Below are 12301 nucleotides of genomic sequence, written 5' to 3'. Positions count from 1 at the left end.
TATATTTAATCATTTAGCAGACGCTTTTATCCAAAAACGACTTACAAATGAGGAGAGCAACAGAAGCAATCCGACACTATACAAGAACACAGCACAGTTCACATAGCAAGTTTTTTTTTTTAAATCAGAAAAACAAAACAAATAGTATAGAATAGAATAAAAAAGGTGAGCGCTAGTTATAATTGGTCAGGTGAACATTAATTTTAACAAAAATGTAACATTAATTTTTTACAGTGTGGCAACCACAGCTTACCGTAATTTTTTACCGTAAATTTACTGGAATTTATTTTTAACAGTGTGTGTGTGTGTATGACAGTGTGTGTCTGTGTGTGTGTGTGTGTGTGTGTGTGAGGACACTCACTGGCTGAAGGGCACGGTGTGACGCCGCAGGACCTGTAGACGGCTCTCTTCCCGGTGCAGTAGCGCCCGTTGTTTCGGGGAGGAGGATTGTTGCAGAGACGATTCGCAAACTGGACCCCGCCGCCACACGAGCGGGAACACGAACCCCACGGACCCCAGGAGCTCCAGCTGCCGTGGTTAGACGTCTGCCACGCGGACAGAGAGAGATGAGGCATGAGCGATGGGAGATAATCAGACATACACTGAAAGAAAATTATCGTGATTTTAACGGTAAAGGACTGTAAAAATGCTACAGTGAAAAACTGTTAATTGAACTGGTTAACTATATACGGTAAATAACTGCAATAGATCTAACTTTACATTTAATGTAATTTTACAGTAGAATACCGTAAAATTTATCTTTAACGTTTTTGGAAGTGAAAAAGAACAACTGAAAGAAAAACTGTAAATTGACATTCCCACAATTCCCTGCGCGACACTTCACATGTGATGTATTTTTCTTGAAATTACTGTTTCTTCATAGTTTTTTATAATCAGTTTATGTTACATTTAATGTTGTTAAATTCATGTTTAGTGCATTTTTGCCATAATGGTGTTTAGTGTTTGTGTGAATGACACTGTGCAGCTTCTATATATTACTTTCTTGCGGAAGAGCTGCTTGTGATGAGCTTTGATTGATCATGTGACTCTCATCTCCACTGTGATTGGTGGTTGTCATTGTATTACAATGGTACAAAACAGATATTAGTTCTTCAATAGGTCGGTAAATTAACATTATGGGCTCTATCTTAAACCCAGCGCAATTGACTTTGTACACCGCCGCATGTATCATTCCTGTTCTGCACCCGCGCACAGCGGACTCTTCCCTCCACAGACGCACGTCGGTAAATTAGGGAATGAACTTGCGCTCGCGGGGGCGGTCCAGTGTAAAGAGGAGTGTGTTCCGGCGCAAACGTTCCCTGGTGATATTCTGCAGTTTCAGAAAACAACTCCGCCACTGACCAGGAGAAACCCAGTCTAAAGACAGCGGCGCCGCGCGTTAGTCATATGCTATTTTAAGCGCGGGCTTGGCCATTATATAGCGTGTGAACAACACACACACTTTGATTCTGTAAACTAAACAGACGCAGCAGTTTTCATTTTTGCAAATCATACATTATTACAAGGAAAAATATGAACACACGAGGGAAATCATTGTTGTGTCCGTGAAGATGTGAAAAAATAGGCATAAATCTAGATTACACATTTACCCAAATTATTATACGCCTGTTTAACCGAAGCTAATGTGTGTGTGTTTCTCCATCATCCTCATACAATGTCACTTCTCTGTGTTTTACGGCCCTGGTGAGAACGCCGGTCTCCTCGGCTGTGAACCGCTCCTGGCGTGCGCCGGCAAACCCGCCGTTATAATAGCAATCCGCCGTTATAATAGCGATCCGCCGTTATAATAGCAATCCGCCGTTATAATAGCAATCCGCCGTTATAATAGCGATCCGCCGTTATAATAGCAATCCGCCGTTATAATAGCGATCCGCCGTTATAATAGCAATCCGCCGTTATAATAGCAATCCGCCGTTATAATAGCGATCCGCCGTTATAATAGCGATCCGCCGTGGAACAAGCGCGCCGGCTCTTAAAGGGAATGTGAGAGGACGCTCTGATTGGTTTATTTCACGTTACGCCCAAACCACAGCTATGAGTAATGAAGCGACTTCAGACCAACACATTTTAGATTTGCGTCGGGCGCAAAAGTCATTTATCCCGCCGGTATAATAGCGACAGCGCCCAAAATCCGCCCACAGAGTTACTTGCGTTTCGCGTTTGATACTTGCGTTTCAGAACGTTACAATAGGGCCCTTTATCAGATAATAAAATAAGTTTTTTTTTTTACTGTAAATTTAAGTTGAGTCTGTAAAACCTAAAATGTTGCAACCATATTTTTTACGGTAGATTTCTGGCAACCACAGCTGCCAGTTTTTTACCGTAACTGTAAAAAATATTTTTTTTACAAACTGTTACTACTTGTTTCGGAATGTTCCGAGAACATTTAAAAGTAACGTTCTCATAATGATTGAGAATGACAAATTGGAATGTTTCCTTAACATTTGCATACACAAGAAAAAACATGTTTAAAACTGTAAAAAAAAAAAAAAAAGGAGAACATTCATAAATAATGTTTGCATAACTCAATGGGAGCATTAGCTAAACGTTCTTAAAGCATGTTTTGGTTAGCTGGGCTGTTCTTCAACATCTTGTGTAACATCTGAAGAATTCAGTGACATGAATGGGCAATAATGGGACAGAAGCGAGTGTTTGTGGAGCACATCCATTCACCGACCGGCAATAAACAAGCCAAAAAACACCCGAGCTGAACACTGGACATTCAGCGAGAGGAAGGGTGTGTAAAGCAGAGACAAACAAACACACATGCACGAGGAGACGCGCTCACACAACGGGAGCATTCTTCATCGGGACCGAAACGAGTCCTTAAAACACTTAATGACCTCTGAGTCTCGGATAAAAATACCCGGAGCGGCCAGCCGAGAGGATGGGAAATTCCTGCTGGTTAAATGTGTTTGATACGAATCTAGTTAACTCAGAACAGCCGGACACACGAGGATAGCAGCGTTAAGAGGGACGCTCGGGTCAGGAAGGGCGAACTACGGCTGTGTGTGAATCAAATTCATCTTTTTATTCAGCATTAAATTGATCAAATGTGACATTTATAATGTTACAAAAGATTCTGCTGTTCTGTTGAACTTTCTGAATCCTGAAAAATAAAATGCATCACGGGTTCTTTCCACAAATATTTTCAACATTGATAATAAACTGATTTCTGGAGGATCATGTGACACTGAAGACTGGAGTAATGATGCTGAAAATTCAGGTTTGATCACAGGAATAAATTACAGTTTACTATATATTCACATATATATATATATATATATATTTTTTAATCGTAAAAAATATTTTCCAAATTTGTAGTGTATTTTTGATCAAATAAATGCAGTGAGCAGAAGAGACTTCTTTCAGAAACACAATCGTCAAAGCTATTTTACATTGTATTTTTACTGTATTTTTACTGTATTTTGGTAACTGACTGTTAGTGGGACACAAGCATAAAAAGCACAACTTCTTCTCAGTAGCTTTAAGCTATTCTGAAGGTTAGCATCTAATAAACTAAACATAAGACTGGTTTCCTGAAATGCTAAATTTCCTGAATACTAAATGAGGCAAGGGCAAAGGAAAAATAAATATGTCATTTTGGTGATCAATTATGAGTTTTAAGAGATATTATTATTGAGGGGACTTTAAAAAGTTAATCTTGTTGGCTTGAGAAAGTAGTTTAAAAAAAACTTGAAGTATGAAGCAGTTTTAAGTTTGAAAGTTTTAAAAGGCCTCTGAGTGAGTTCAGCGCAGCGCTTCGTCAGAACGGAGGCTCACTATTGGCCGACGCTGGTCATGTGTGTGATGCTGGCCAATAGTGAGCCTCCGTTCTGACGTACAACCCAGAAGTGCTGCGCAGTTACACTCATGAACTCACTCAGAGGAACACACAGAAGAACATCCAGAGTTCAATAAAGTCCTTATTTTTGTTGTTTTTTGCGCACACAAAGTATTCTGGTCGCTTGATAATCTTAAGGTTGAGTCGCTGTCGTCACTCGGACTATTTTAAACATCGTCTTTACTAACTTTCTGTGCCGGCAAGTTTCAATTACGACAGAAGCCTCTGGAGGAGTGAGACACTCTCAGATTTAATCACTAATATCTTCATTTGTGTCCCGAAGATGAAGGAGAGTCTGACGGGAACAACATGAGGAGAGTCATTACTGCCAGAGTTTATATTTGTGTGTGAACTAACCCTTTAAAGCAGGTTCAGGAATTTCTTCGCTGTATTCTCGCTTTTTGCTCGCAGGTTTCTCTATACAGCTCCGGAATAGATATTTGACAACACTGTAGAAAAACTCGTTGTGGACTCTCAGACACCAGAGGCGAATCAACGACATCACAGCAGACGGGACACTCTTTACAACGTCTTCTTCATTCGGGTTCGAACAGCGTGAGCGAGCGCAATAATGACAGAATATTAGCAGATTTCTTTTTACCGTAAAGCAATTATTTAGCCTGGGTGCCAGCCCGAACCCGGCCCACAACATTTTTTGGTCGGGAAGTTCGCTCTGGACTTGATCCGTTGAGGAGTAATTATGGTCGGCTCCCAGAAGGCCGAGCCAATCAAATTGCTTTAATCGATGATGGACAGATGATCTGCGGTTACGTAATCACCACGTCATCAAAGAGCGCTTGGGTTGAACTGGTTTTCCACAAAGACGAAGATGACTGCAGCTGGAGGATTGAGATGTTTAGATTCCGCTATCGCGTCTGTTATAAAATAAATCGACAGCGCATTCATTTTAAAAGACGAACAGAGAACCGCAATCAATGCATTTGTCGACAGGAAAGATGTGTTTGCCGTCCTTCCTATGGGATTCGGCAAAAGTGTAATTTATCAGCTGCTCCGATGGTGGCTAAGAAGATGGGACGCAATGAAAACCACTGGAAGGGGTCTTTCAGTTTTTTAAATCAGTCGAGTCGCGTTGCAACCGTGTTATAAAGTTGAGACAGAGCCGACAAATGCGAGAAGATTTATTTGCTTTATTGTCGAGATCTAATCCTAAACGGAGAACTTGTTCGTATACACACACCTTTTGTATTTCTCTCAAAAATGCTATTCGTGCTTGTAAGTACTCGCGAATTCCTACATTATTTCTACAACAACGGCAAAGATCGTTTACACTCATTCATTTACTACTTCCAGCGTGCGTGCAGTTGAGCTCTGTGGACAACTATGCATCGCTCAACATGCGTTGCTCTGATTGGTTCTAGGTCTATCCAATTGAGTGCATTGAGTTGGTTCGGTGAAGACACGCCTCATAATCAAAGCCCTATGGAGCCGTATCAGACTCACATTCTGCCTAGAATATGAGTATGACGAAGTAAGGCTAGTAATTCTTTACATCGCGAGTCCTGATATCACGCGATACTTCCTGACCCCGCGTCCGGCGGCTCAAAGTTGCAAGTGTGTTTTTTCCGCTCACATGTGATAGGGGGGTGCGAGACGACCACCATGCAACCTGAAAAAGTTATATAACCATTCCAATGACTCCGAAGCTGTTCGGTTCAGGTAAAAAAACTGCACAGTTCACCTTTAAGTTCACATCTGAGCTCTGGTCTTACCGAGTAGTGTCTCTTCCGGGTCTTGTCCACACATTTGCCCTGTAGACAGATTCTTCCCTTCCCGCACGGCGTTCCTTCCACAGCGGGCAGTTTTTTGGTCAGACACACCATCTGGCCCTTCCTGATGACGGCGCACCACAGGCGCGCACACACGTCCATGCCGGGACACACGGTGTACTCGAGCCCGAAGGCCAAGCGGCACTGCTGACCGGCATCGTAACTCTGACCCGGAAGCTCCTCGGGACCCAGAAGAGGCAGACGAGGGACGTCCAGCAAACACTCGGCTACACACACACACACACACACACACATACACGCGCGCACACACACACAAACACACACACACACACACACACACACACACACACACACACACACACACACACACACACACACACACACACACACACACAAGAGGAAGTCAAGACGTTAGTGGAGAAAGGATTAAACTGTATGCATGTCCAATACTGGTCAATATGGTGATTTTGACAAGTTTTCATTTTAATTTATTTTTAGTCATTTTGTTTGTGTTTATTTATTTATTTATTTTTAAATGTTTAATTGTTGCTCTATCTATCTATCTATCTATCTATCTATCTATCTATCTATCTATCTATCTATCTATCTATCTATCATCTTTCATTATATATCTACAATATAAAAGTATGAAATCAGTAAGTTTTGAAAGAAGTCTGTATTTATTTACCCAAAAATACAGTAAAAATTGTTAAATATTATTACAATTTAAAATAGCTGTTTTTTTTGTGTGAATATATTTAATTTTTAATTTATTCCAGTGATCAAAGCTGAATTTTCATCATCATTACTCCAGTCTTCAGTGTCACATGATCCTTCAGAAATCAATAATAGCATTGAAATAAAAATGCAGATTTTTAAATTTAAGTAATTGGCCACATAACCATTGCATATTTTTTACCGAAAATGAATAAAAAAATAAAATAAAATAAAAACACAAACAAAATGAATAATAAAAAAATGAAAACTGAAAAAATAAAGATAAACGCTAGATTCAAAAAGTTCATAAAAAAATAATAATACATAAAAAAATACTATATTAAGACTTAATTTAAGATTATTTCTGGATAAGCAGAATCAGAAAAGCAAGGTCCATGAAACCACAGGCCAATTTGGAATCTGATCCTATCGAATTGTAACCATTACCATGATATTTCGCAATATTTTGGAGAAAAGCAACATTGAGTCACAGTGGTTTCTCACCGTTGCCGTCGTCGAAGAAGTCTGTGATGGTGGCGGATGTGCATCGGCTCCAGGGTTTGGACGAGTCGATGGAGGTCAAGATGGAGGACATCAGACGCTTGTCCTCGTTGGAGCCGAAGCGTTCCTCGCAGAACTTGGAGTCGTCGTGGGACAGACCCAGCAGATGCCCTGCGCACACACACAGGAAGTGATGTCATCAAGGTGTTTGTGCGTTCAGGTCAAGTGAAGCCAAAGTGTCTCGATCGACCCCACGGTGTCTGGTCCCAGTATAGCTCATAAACCCAGAGTCTCGATCGCCCCCCGGTGTCTGGTCCCAGTATAGCTCATAAACCCAGAGTCTCGATCGCCCCCCGGTGTCTGGTCCCAGTATAGCTCATAAACCCAGAGTCTCGATCGCCCCCCGGTGTCTGGTCCCAGTATAGCTCATAAACCCAGAGTCTCGATCGCCCCCCGGTGTCTGGTCCCAGTATAGCTCATAAACCCAGAGTCTCAATCGCCCCCCGGTGTCTGGTCCCAGTATAGCTCATAAACCTAGAGTCTCGATCGCCCCCCGGTGTCTGGTCCCAGTATAGCTCATAATCCCAGAGTCTCAATCGCCCCCCGGTGGCTGGTCCCAGTATAGCTCATAAACCCAGAGTCTCGATCGCCCCCCGGTGTCTGGTCCCAGTATAGCTCATAAACCCAGAGTCTCAATCGCCCCCCGGTGGCTGGTCCCAGTATAGCTCATAAACCCAGAGTCTCAATCGCCCCCCGGTGGCTGGTCCCAGTATAGCTCATAAACCTAGAGTCTCGATCGCCCCCCGGTGTCTGGTCCCAGTATAGCTCATAATCCCAGAGTCTCGATCGCCCCCCGGTGGCTGGTCCCAGTATAGCTCATAAACCCAGAGTCTCGATCGCCCCCCGGTGGCTGGTCCCAGTATAGCTCATAAACCCAGAGTCTCGATCGCCCCCCGGTGGCTGGTCCCAGTATAGCCAATAAACCCAGAGTCTCGATCGCCCCCCGGTGGTTGGTCCCAGTATAGCTCATAGGCCCAGAGTCTCGATCGCCGCCCGGTGTCTGGTCCCAGTATAGCTCATAAACCCAGAGTCTCGATCGCCCCCCGGTGGCTGGTCCCAGTATAGCTCATAAACCCAGAGTCTCAATTGCCCCCCGGTGGCTGGTCCCAGTATAGCCAATAAACCCAGAGTCTCGATCGCCCCCCGGTGGCTGGTCCCAGTATAGCTCATAAACCCAGAGTCTCGATCGCCCCCCGGTGGCTGGTCCCAGTATAGCTCATAAACCCAGAGTCTCGATCGCCCCCCGGTGTCTGGTCCCAGTATAGCCAATAAACCCTGAGTCTCGATCGCTCCCCCCGGTGGCTGGTCCCAGTATAGCCAATAAACCCTGAGTCTCGATCGCCCCCCGGTGTCTGGTCCCAGTATAGCTCATAAACCCAGCGTGTCGATCGCCCCCCGGTGGCTGGTCCCAGTATAGCTCATAAACCCAGCGTCTCGATCGCTCCCCCCGGTGGCTGGTCCCAGTATAGCCAATAAACCCTGAGTCTCGATCGCCCCCCGGTGTCTGGTCCCAGTATAGCTCATAAACCCAGAGTCTCGATCGCCCCCCCCCGGTGGCTGGTCCCAGTATAGCTCATAAACCCAGAGTCTCGATCGCCCCCCCGGTGGCTGGTCCCAATATAGCTCATAAACCCAGAGTCTCGATCGCCCCCCTGGTGGCTGGTCCCAGTATAGTTAATAAACCCAGAGTCTCGATCGCCCCCCGGTGGCTGGTCCCAATATAGTTAATAAACCCAGAGTCTCGATCGCCCCCCCGGTGGCTGGTCCCAGTATAGCTCATAAACCCAGAGTCTCGATCGCCCCCCCCCCCCGGTGGCTGGTCCCAGTATAGCCAATAAACCCAGAGTCTCGATCGCCCCCCCGGTGGCTGGTCCCAGTATAGCTCATAAACCCAGAGTCTCGATCGCCCCCCGGTGTCTGGTCCCAGTATAGCTCATAAACCCTGAGTCTCGATCGCCCCCCGGTGTCTGGTCCCAGTATAGCTCATAAACCCAGAGTCTCGATCGCCCCCCGGTGTCTGGTCCCAGTATAGCTCATAAACCCAGAGTCTCGATCGCCCCCCCGGTGGCTGGTCCCAATATAGCTCATAAACCCAGAGTCTCGATCGCCCCCCTGGTGGCTAGTCCCAGTATGGCCAAGAAACCCAGAGTCTCGATCGCCCCACTGGTGTCTGGTCCCAGTATAGCTCATAAACCCAGAGTCTCGATCGCCCCCCGGTGTCTGGTCCCAGTATGGCCAATAAACCCAGAGTCTCGATCGCCTGCCGGTGGCTGGTCCCAGTATAGCTCATAAACCCAGAGTCTCGATCGCCCCCCCGGTGGCTGGTCCCAGTATAGCTCATAAACCCAGAGTCTCGATCGCCCCCCCCCCGGTGGCTGGTCCCAGTATAGCCAATAAACCCAGAGTCTCGATCGCCCCCCCGGTGGCTGGTCCCAGTATAGCTCATAAACCCAGAGTCTCGATCGCCCCCCGGTGTCTGGTCCCAGTATAGCTCATAAACCCTGAGTCTCGATCGCCCCCCGGTGTCTGGTCCCAGTATAGCTCATAAACCCAGAGTCTCGATCGCCCCCCGGTGTCTGGTCCCAGTATAGCTCATAAACCCAGAGTCTCGATCGCCCCCCCGGTGGCTGGTCCCAATATAGCTCATAAACCCAGAGTCTCGATCGCCCCCCTGGTGGCTGGTCCCAGTATAGCCAATAAACCCAGAGTCTCGATCGCCCCCCCCGGTGGCTGGTCCCAGTATAGCTCATAAACCCAGAGTCTCGATCGCCCCCCCGGTGGCTAGTCCCAGTATAGCCAACAAACCCAGAGTCTCGATCGCCCCACTGGTGTCTGGTCCCAGTATAGCTCATAAACCCAGAGTCTCGATCGCCCCCCGGTGTCTGGTCCCAGTATAGCTCATAAACCCAGAGTCTCGATCGCCCCCCGGTGTCTGGTCCCAGTATAGCTCATAAACCCAGAGTCTCGATCGCCCCCCGGTGTCTGGTCCCAGTATAGCTCATAAACACAGAGTCTCGATCGCCCCACGGTGGCTGGTCCCAGTATAGCTCATAAACCCAGAGTCTCGATCGCCCCCCGGTGGCTGGTCCCAGTATAGCTCATAAACCCAGAGTCTCAATCGCCCCCCGGTGTCTGGTCCCAGTATAGCTCATAAACCCAGAGTCTCAATCGCCCCCCGGTGTCTGGTCCCAGTATAGCTCATAAACCCAGAGTCTCGATCGCCCCCCCGGTGGCTGGTCCCAGTATAGCTCATAAACCCAGAGTCTCGATCGCCCCCCCGGTGGCTGGTCCCAGTATAGCTCATAAACCCAGAGTCTCGATCGCCCCCCCGGTGGCTGGTCCCAGTATAGCTCATAAACCCAGAGTCTCGATCGCCCCCCCGGTGGCTGGTCCCAGTATAGCTCATAAACCCAGAGTCTCGATCGCCCCCCCGGTGACTGGTCCCAGTATAGCTCATAAACCCAGAGTCTCGATCGCCCCCCCGGTGGCTGGTCCCAGTATAGCTCATAAACCCAGAGTCTCGATCGCCCCCCCGGTGGCTGGTCCCAGTATAGCTCATAAACCCAGAGTCTCGATCGTCCACCTGGTGGCTGGTCCCAGTATAGCCAATAAACACAGAGTAATGATCGCCCCCCGGTGTCTGGTCCCAGTATAGCTCATAAACCCAGAGTCTCAATCGCTGGAAGAGAGTGAAGGGGCGTCGTCCATCTTTTTTTTACAGTCTATGGTGCAGGTGGATTGTTGATGTGTGTGCCTGTGTGTGTGTGTGTGTGTACCGATCTCGTGTGCCACGGTGAAGGCCGCGTGAAGGCCGTCGTCCTCGATGATCGCGCAGCTTCGCTCCGGAGAACAAACGGTTCCCACGTCTGCCATGCCGAGAGTATCACACGAGTGATGGCCGCACAGATCCTGAAAACACACACACACTCGCTCATCAATACCAGTTCAACATATCAGACTGTGTGTGTGTGTGTGTGTGTGTGTGTGTGTTATTATTATTTTTCCATCTGTATCAGCTCAGTGATCTTTTGTGGGGTTTTACGCATGCGCAGTAAAGGTGAATTTAGCGTTTTCAGGCGTTTTTCAAAAGTTTCTCATCCACACTGAAACGTCCTAAAACGCCTGAAAACGCTAGTGTGGACGGAGAGCATTTATAAACGTTCAAATGTCTCCGGATTAATATAGATGTAGCCTTAGTTGACCATGGAATATGTAGCAGGGATGAAATATCACAAACTGGCTTATCCAATAACAGAACCATATTTGACTTCACTGAGGCCTTCAGAACATCTTTTCAGGAATGTTTGTGACTGCGTGGATACGTGCTGATGTTATACTCCTGTGGAGATTGGTCTGATTGAAATAATTAAGACAAGTGTCCCATATACATTTTATTTTAGCTTTATTTCAATTAACGTATGGTTCCTAATAGTTTTAGTTATTAACAATAACAACACCGGTGCTCAACCTGGGATTTGGAAACATAACATTTCCAGTTTGAACCAATGACAAAACATAAAGCCGTCAATCAGACTGAATCTGAAAATGTTTTAAAGGGGGGGTATAATGCCATTTTCACGAGATGTAAAATAAGTCTCTGATGTCCGCAGAGTGTGTGTGAAGTTTTAGCTTAAAATACCCCACAGATATTTTTATATAGCATGTTAAAACTGTCACTTTTTGAGGATGAGCAAAAACACACCGTTTTGTGTCTGTCCCTTTAAATGCAAATGAGCTGCTGCTCCCGGCACAGGGGGTGGAGCTACAAGAGCTTGTGTGTGTTAGCAGCTGCGATTACCTGACGCACACACACTAAAATGACAGAAACTGTTCTGTCTTTTATGTTAAACCGGAGTCAGACAATGATGGAGAGACTCGAGAAGAAGAGACAACATGTAGAAGAACAGGACGTCTCTGAACGGTTAGTTGATGAGTTTATGTCGCTGATGTGGAGTTAACTATCTTTAATTAGCATATTCTGTCATGATAATCTATAAACCGCTCGTATAGGAACTGTTGTGAGACGCACACAGAGTGACTTTCTATTGCATGTGAAAAGATGCTAAAGTTTGAGCTGACTCACAAATGTGCTCGACTACAGCAACTCTTCCTCTTCTCAACATGGACTGTGTGTTCAGGGGGCGGGGCTTATGTAAATTCTAGGGTTGGTGATGTCACTAACCCGGGAGGAATGTCGTGTAGTTCCTACCAGCCGTTTGTTGTAGTTCTTAAAAAGGGATTTCTTTAAAAGCAAATATCTCCCTTTGCTCTGAACTTTGAGCGTTGTAACTTTGCAGATGTTGTTTATGAACAAACACAACATTACACACTAACTACAGTTAGAAAAGTCAAATCATAATCAACCCCTTTAATGACTACTTTAGTATTTGATGCAACAGTTTCAACGCAG

General features: G+C 46.0%; 1 protein-coding gene across 1 annotated transcript in view; it reads right to left on the bottom strand.

Annotated features, from left to right (window-relative positions):
* The window catches only part of adamts5 (ADAM metallopeptidase with thrombospondin type 1 motif, 5 (aggrecanase-2)), a 31156-nt gene that overhangs the window by 5051 nt on the left and 13804 nt on the right, over nt 1–12301 (bottom strand). The window contains exons 2-5 of the mRNA XM_079615403.1: nt 10668–10800; nt 6835–7002; nt 5596–5879; nt 362–545 (exon numbers count right to left, since the gene is read on the bottom strand). Coding sequence (XP_079471529.1) covers nt 362–545; nt 5596–5879; nt 6835–7002; nt 10668–10800 — 769 coding nt within the window. The remainder of the gene's footprint in view (nt 1–361; nt 546–5595; nt 5880–6834; nt 7003–10667; nt 10801–12301) is intronic.

The sequence above is a fragment of the Phoxinus phoxinus genome (genome assembly GCF_949152265.1).
Source record: "Phoxinus phoxinus genome assembly, chromosome: 6".
Taxonomy (NCBI): Eukaryota; Metazoa; Chordata; class Actinopteri; order Cypriniformes; family Leuciscidae; genus Phoxinus; species Phoxinus phoxinus.
Note: the sequence above shows the minus strand (reverse complement) of the source record. Positions and strands in the feature narration are given on the sequence as shown.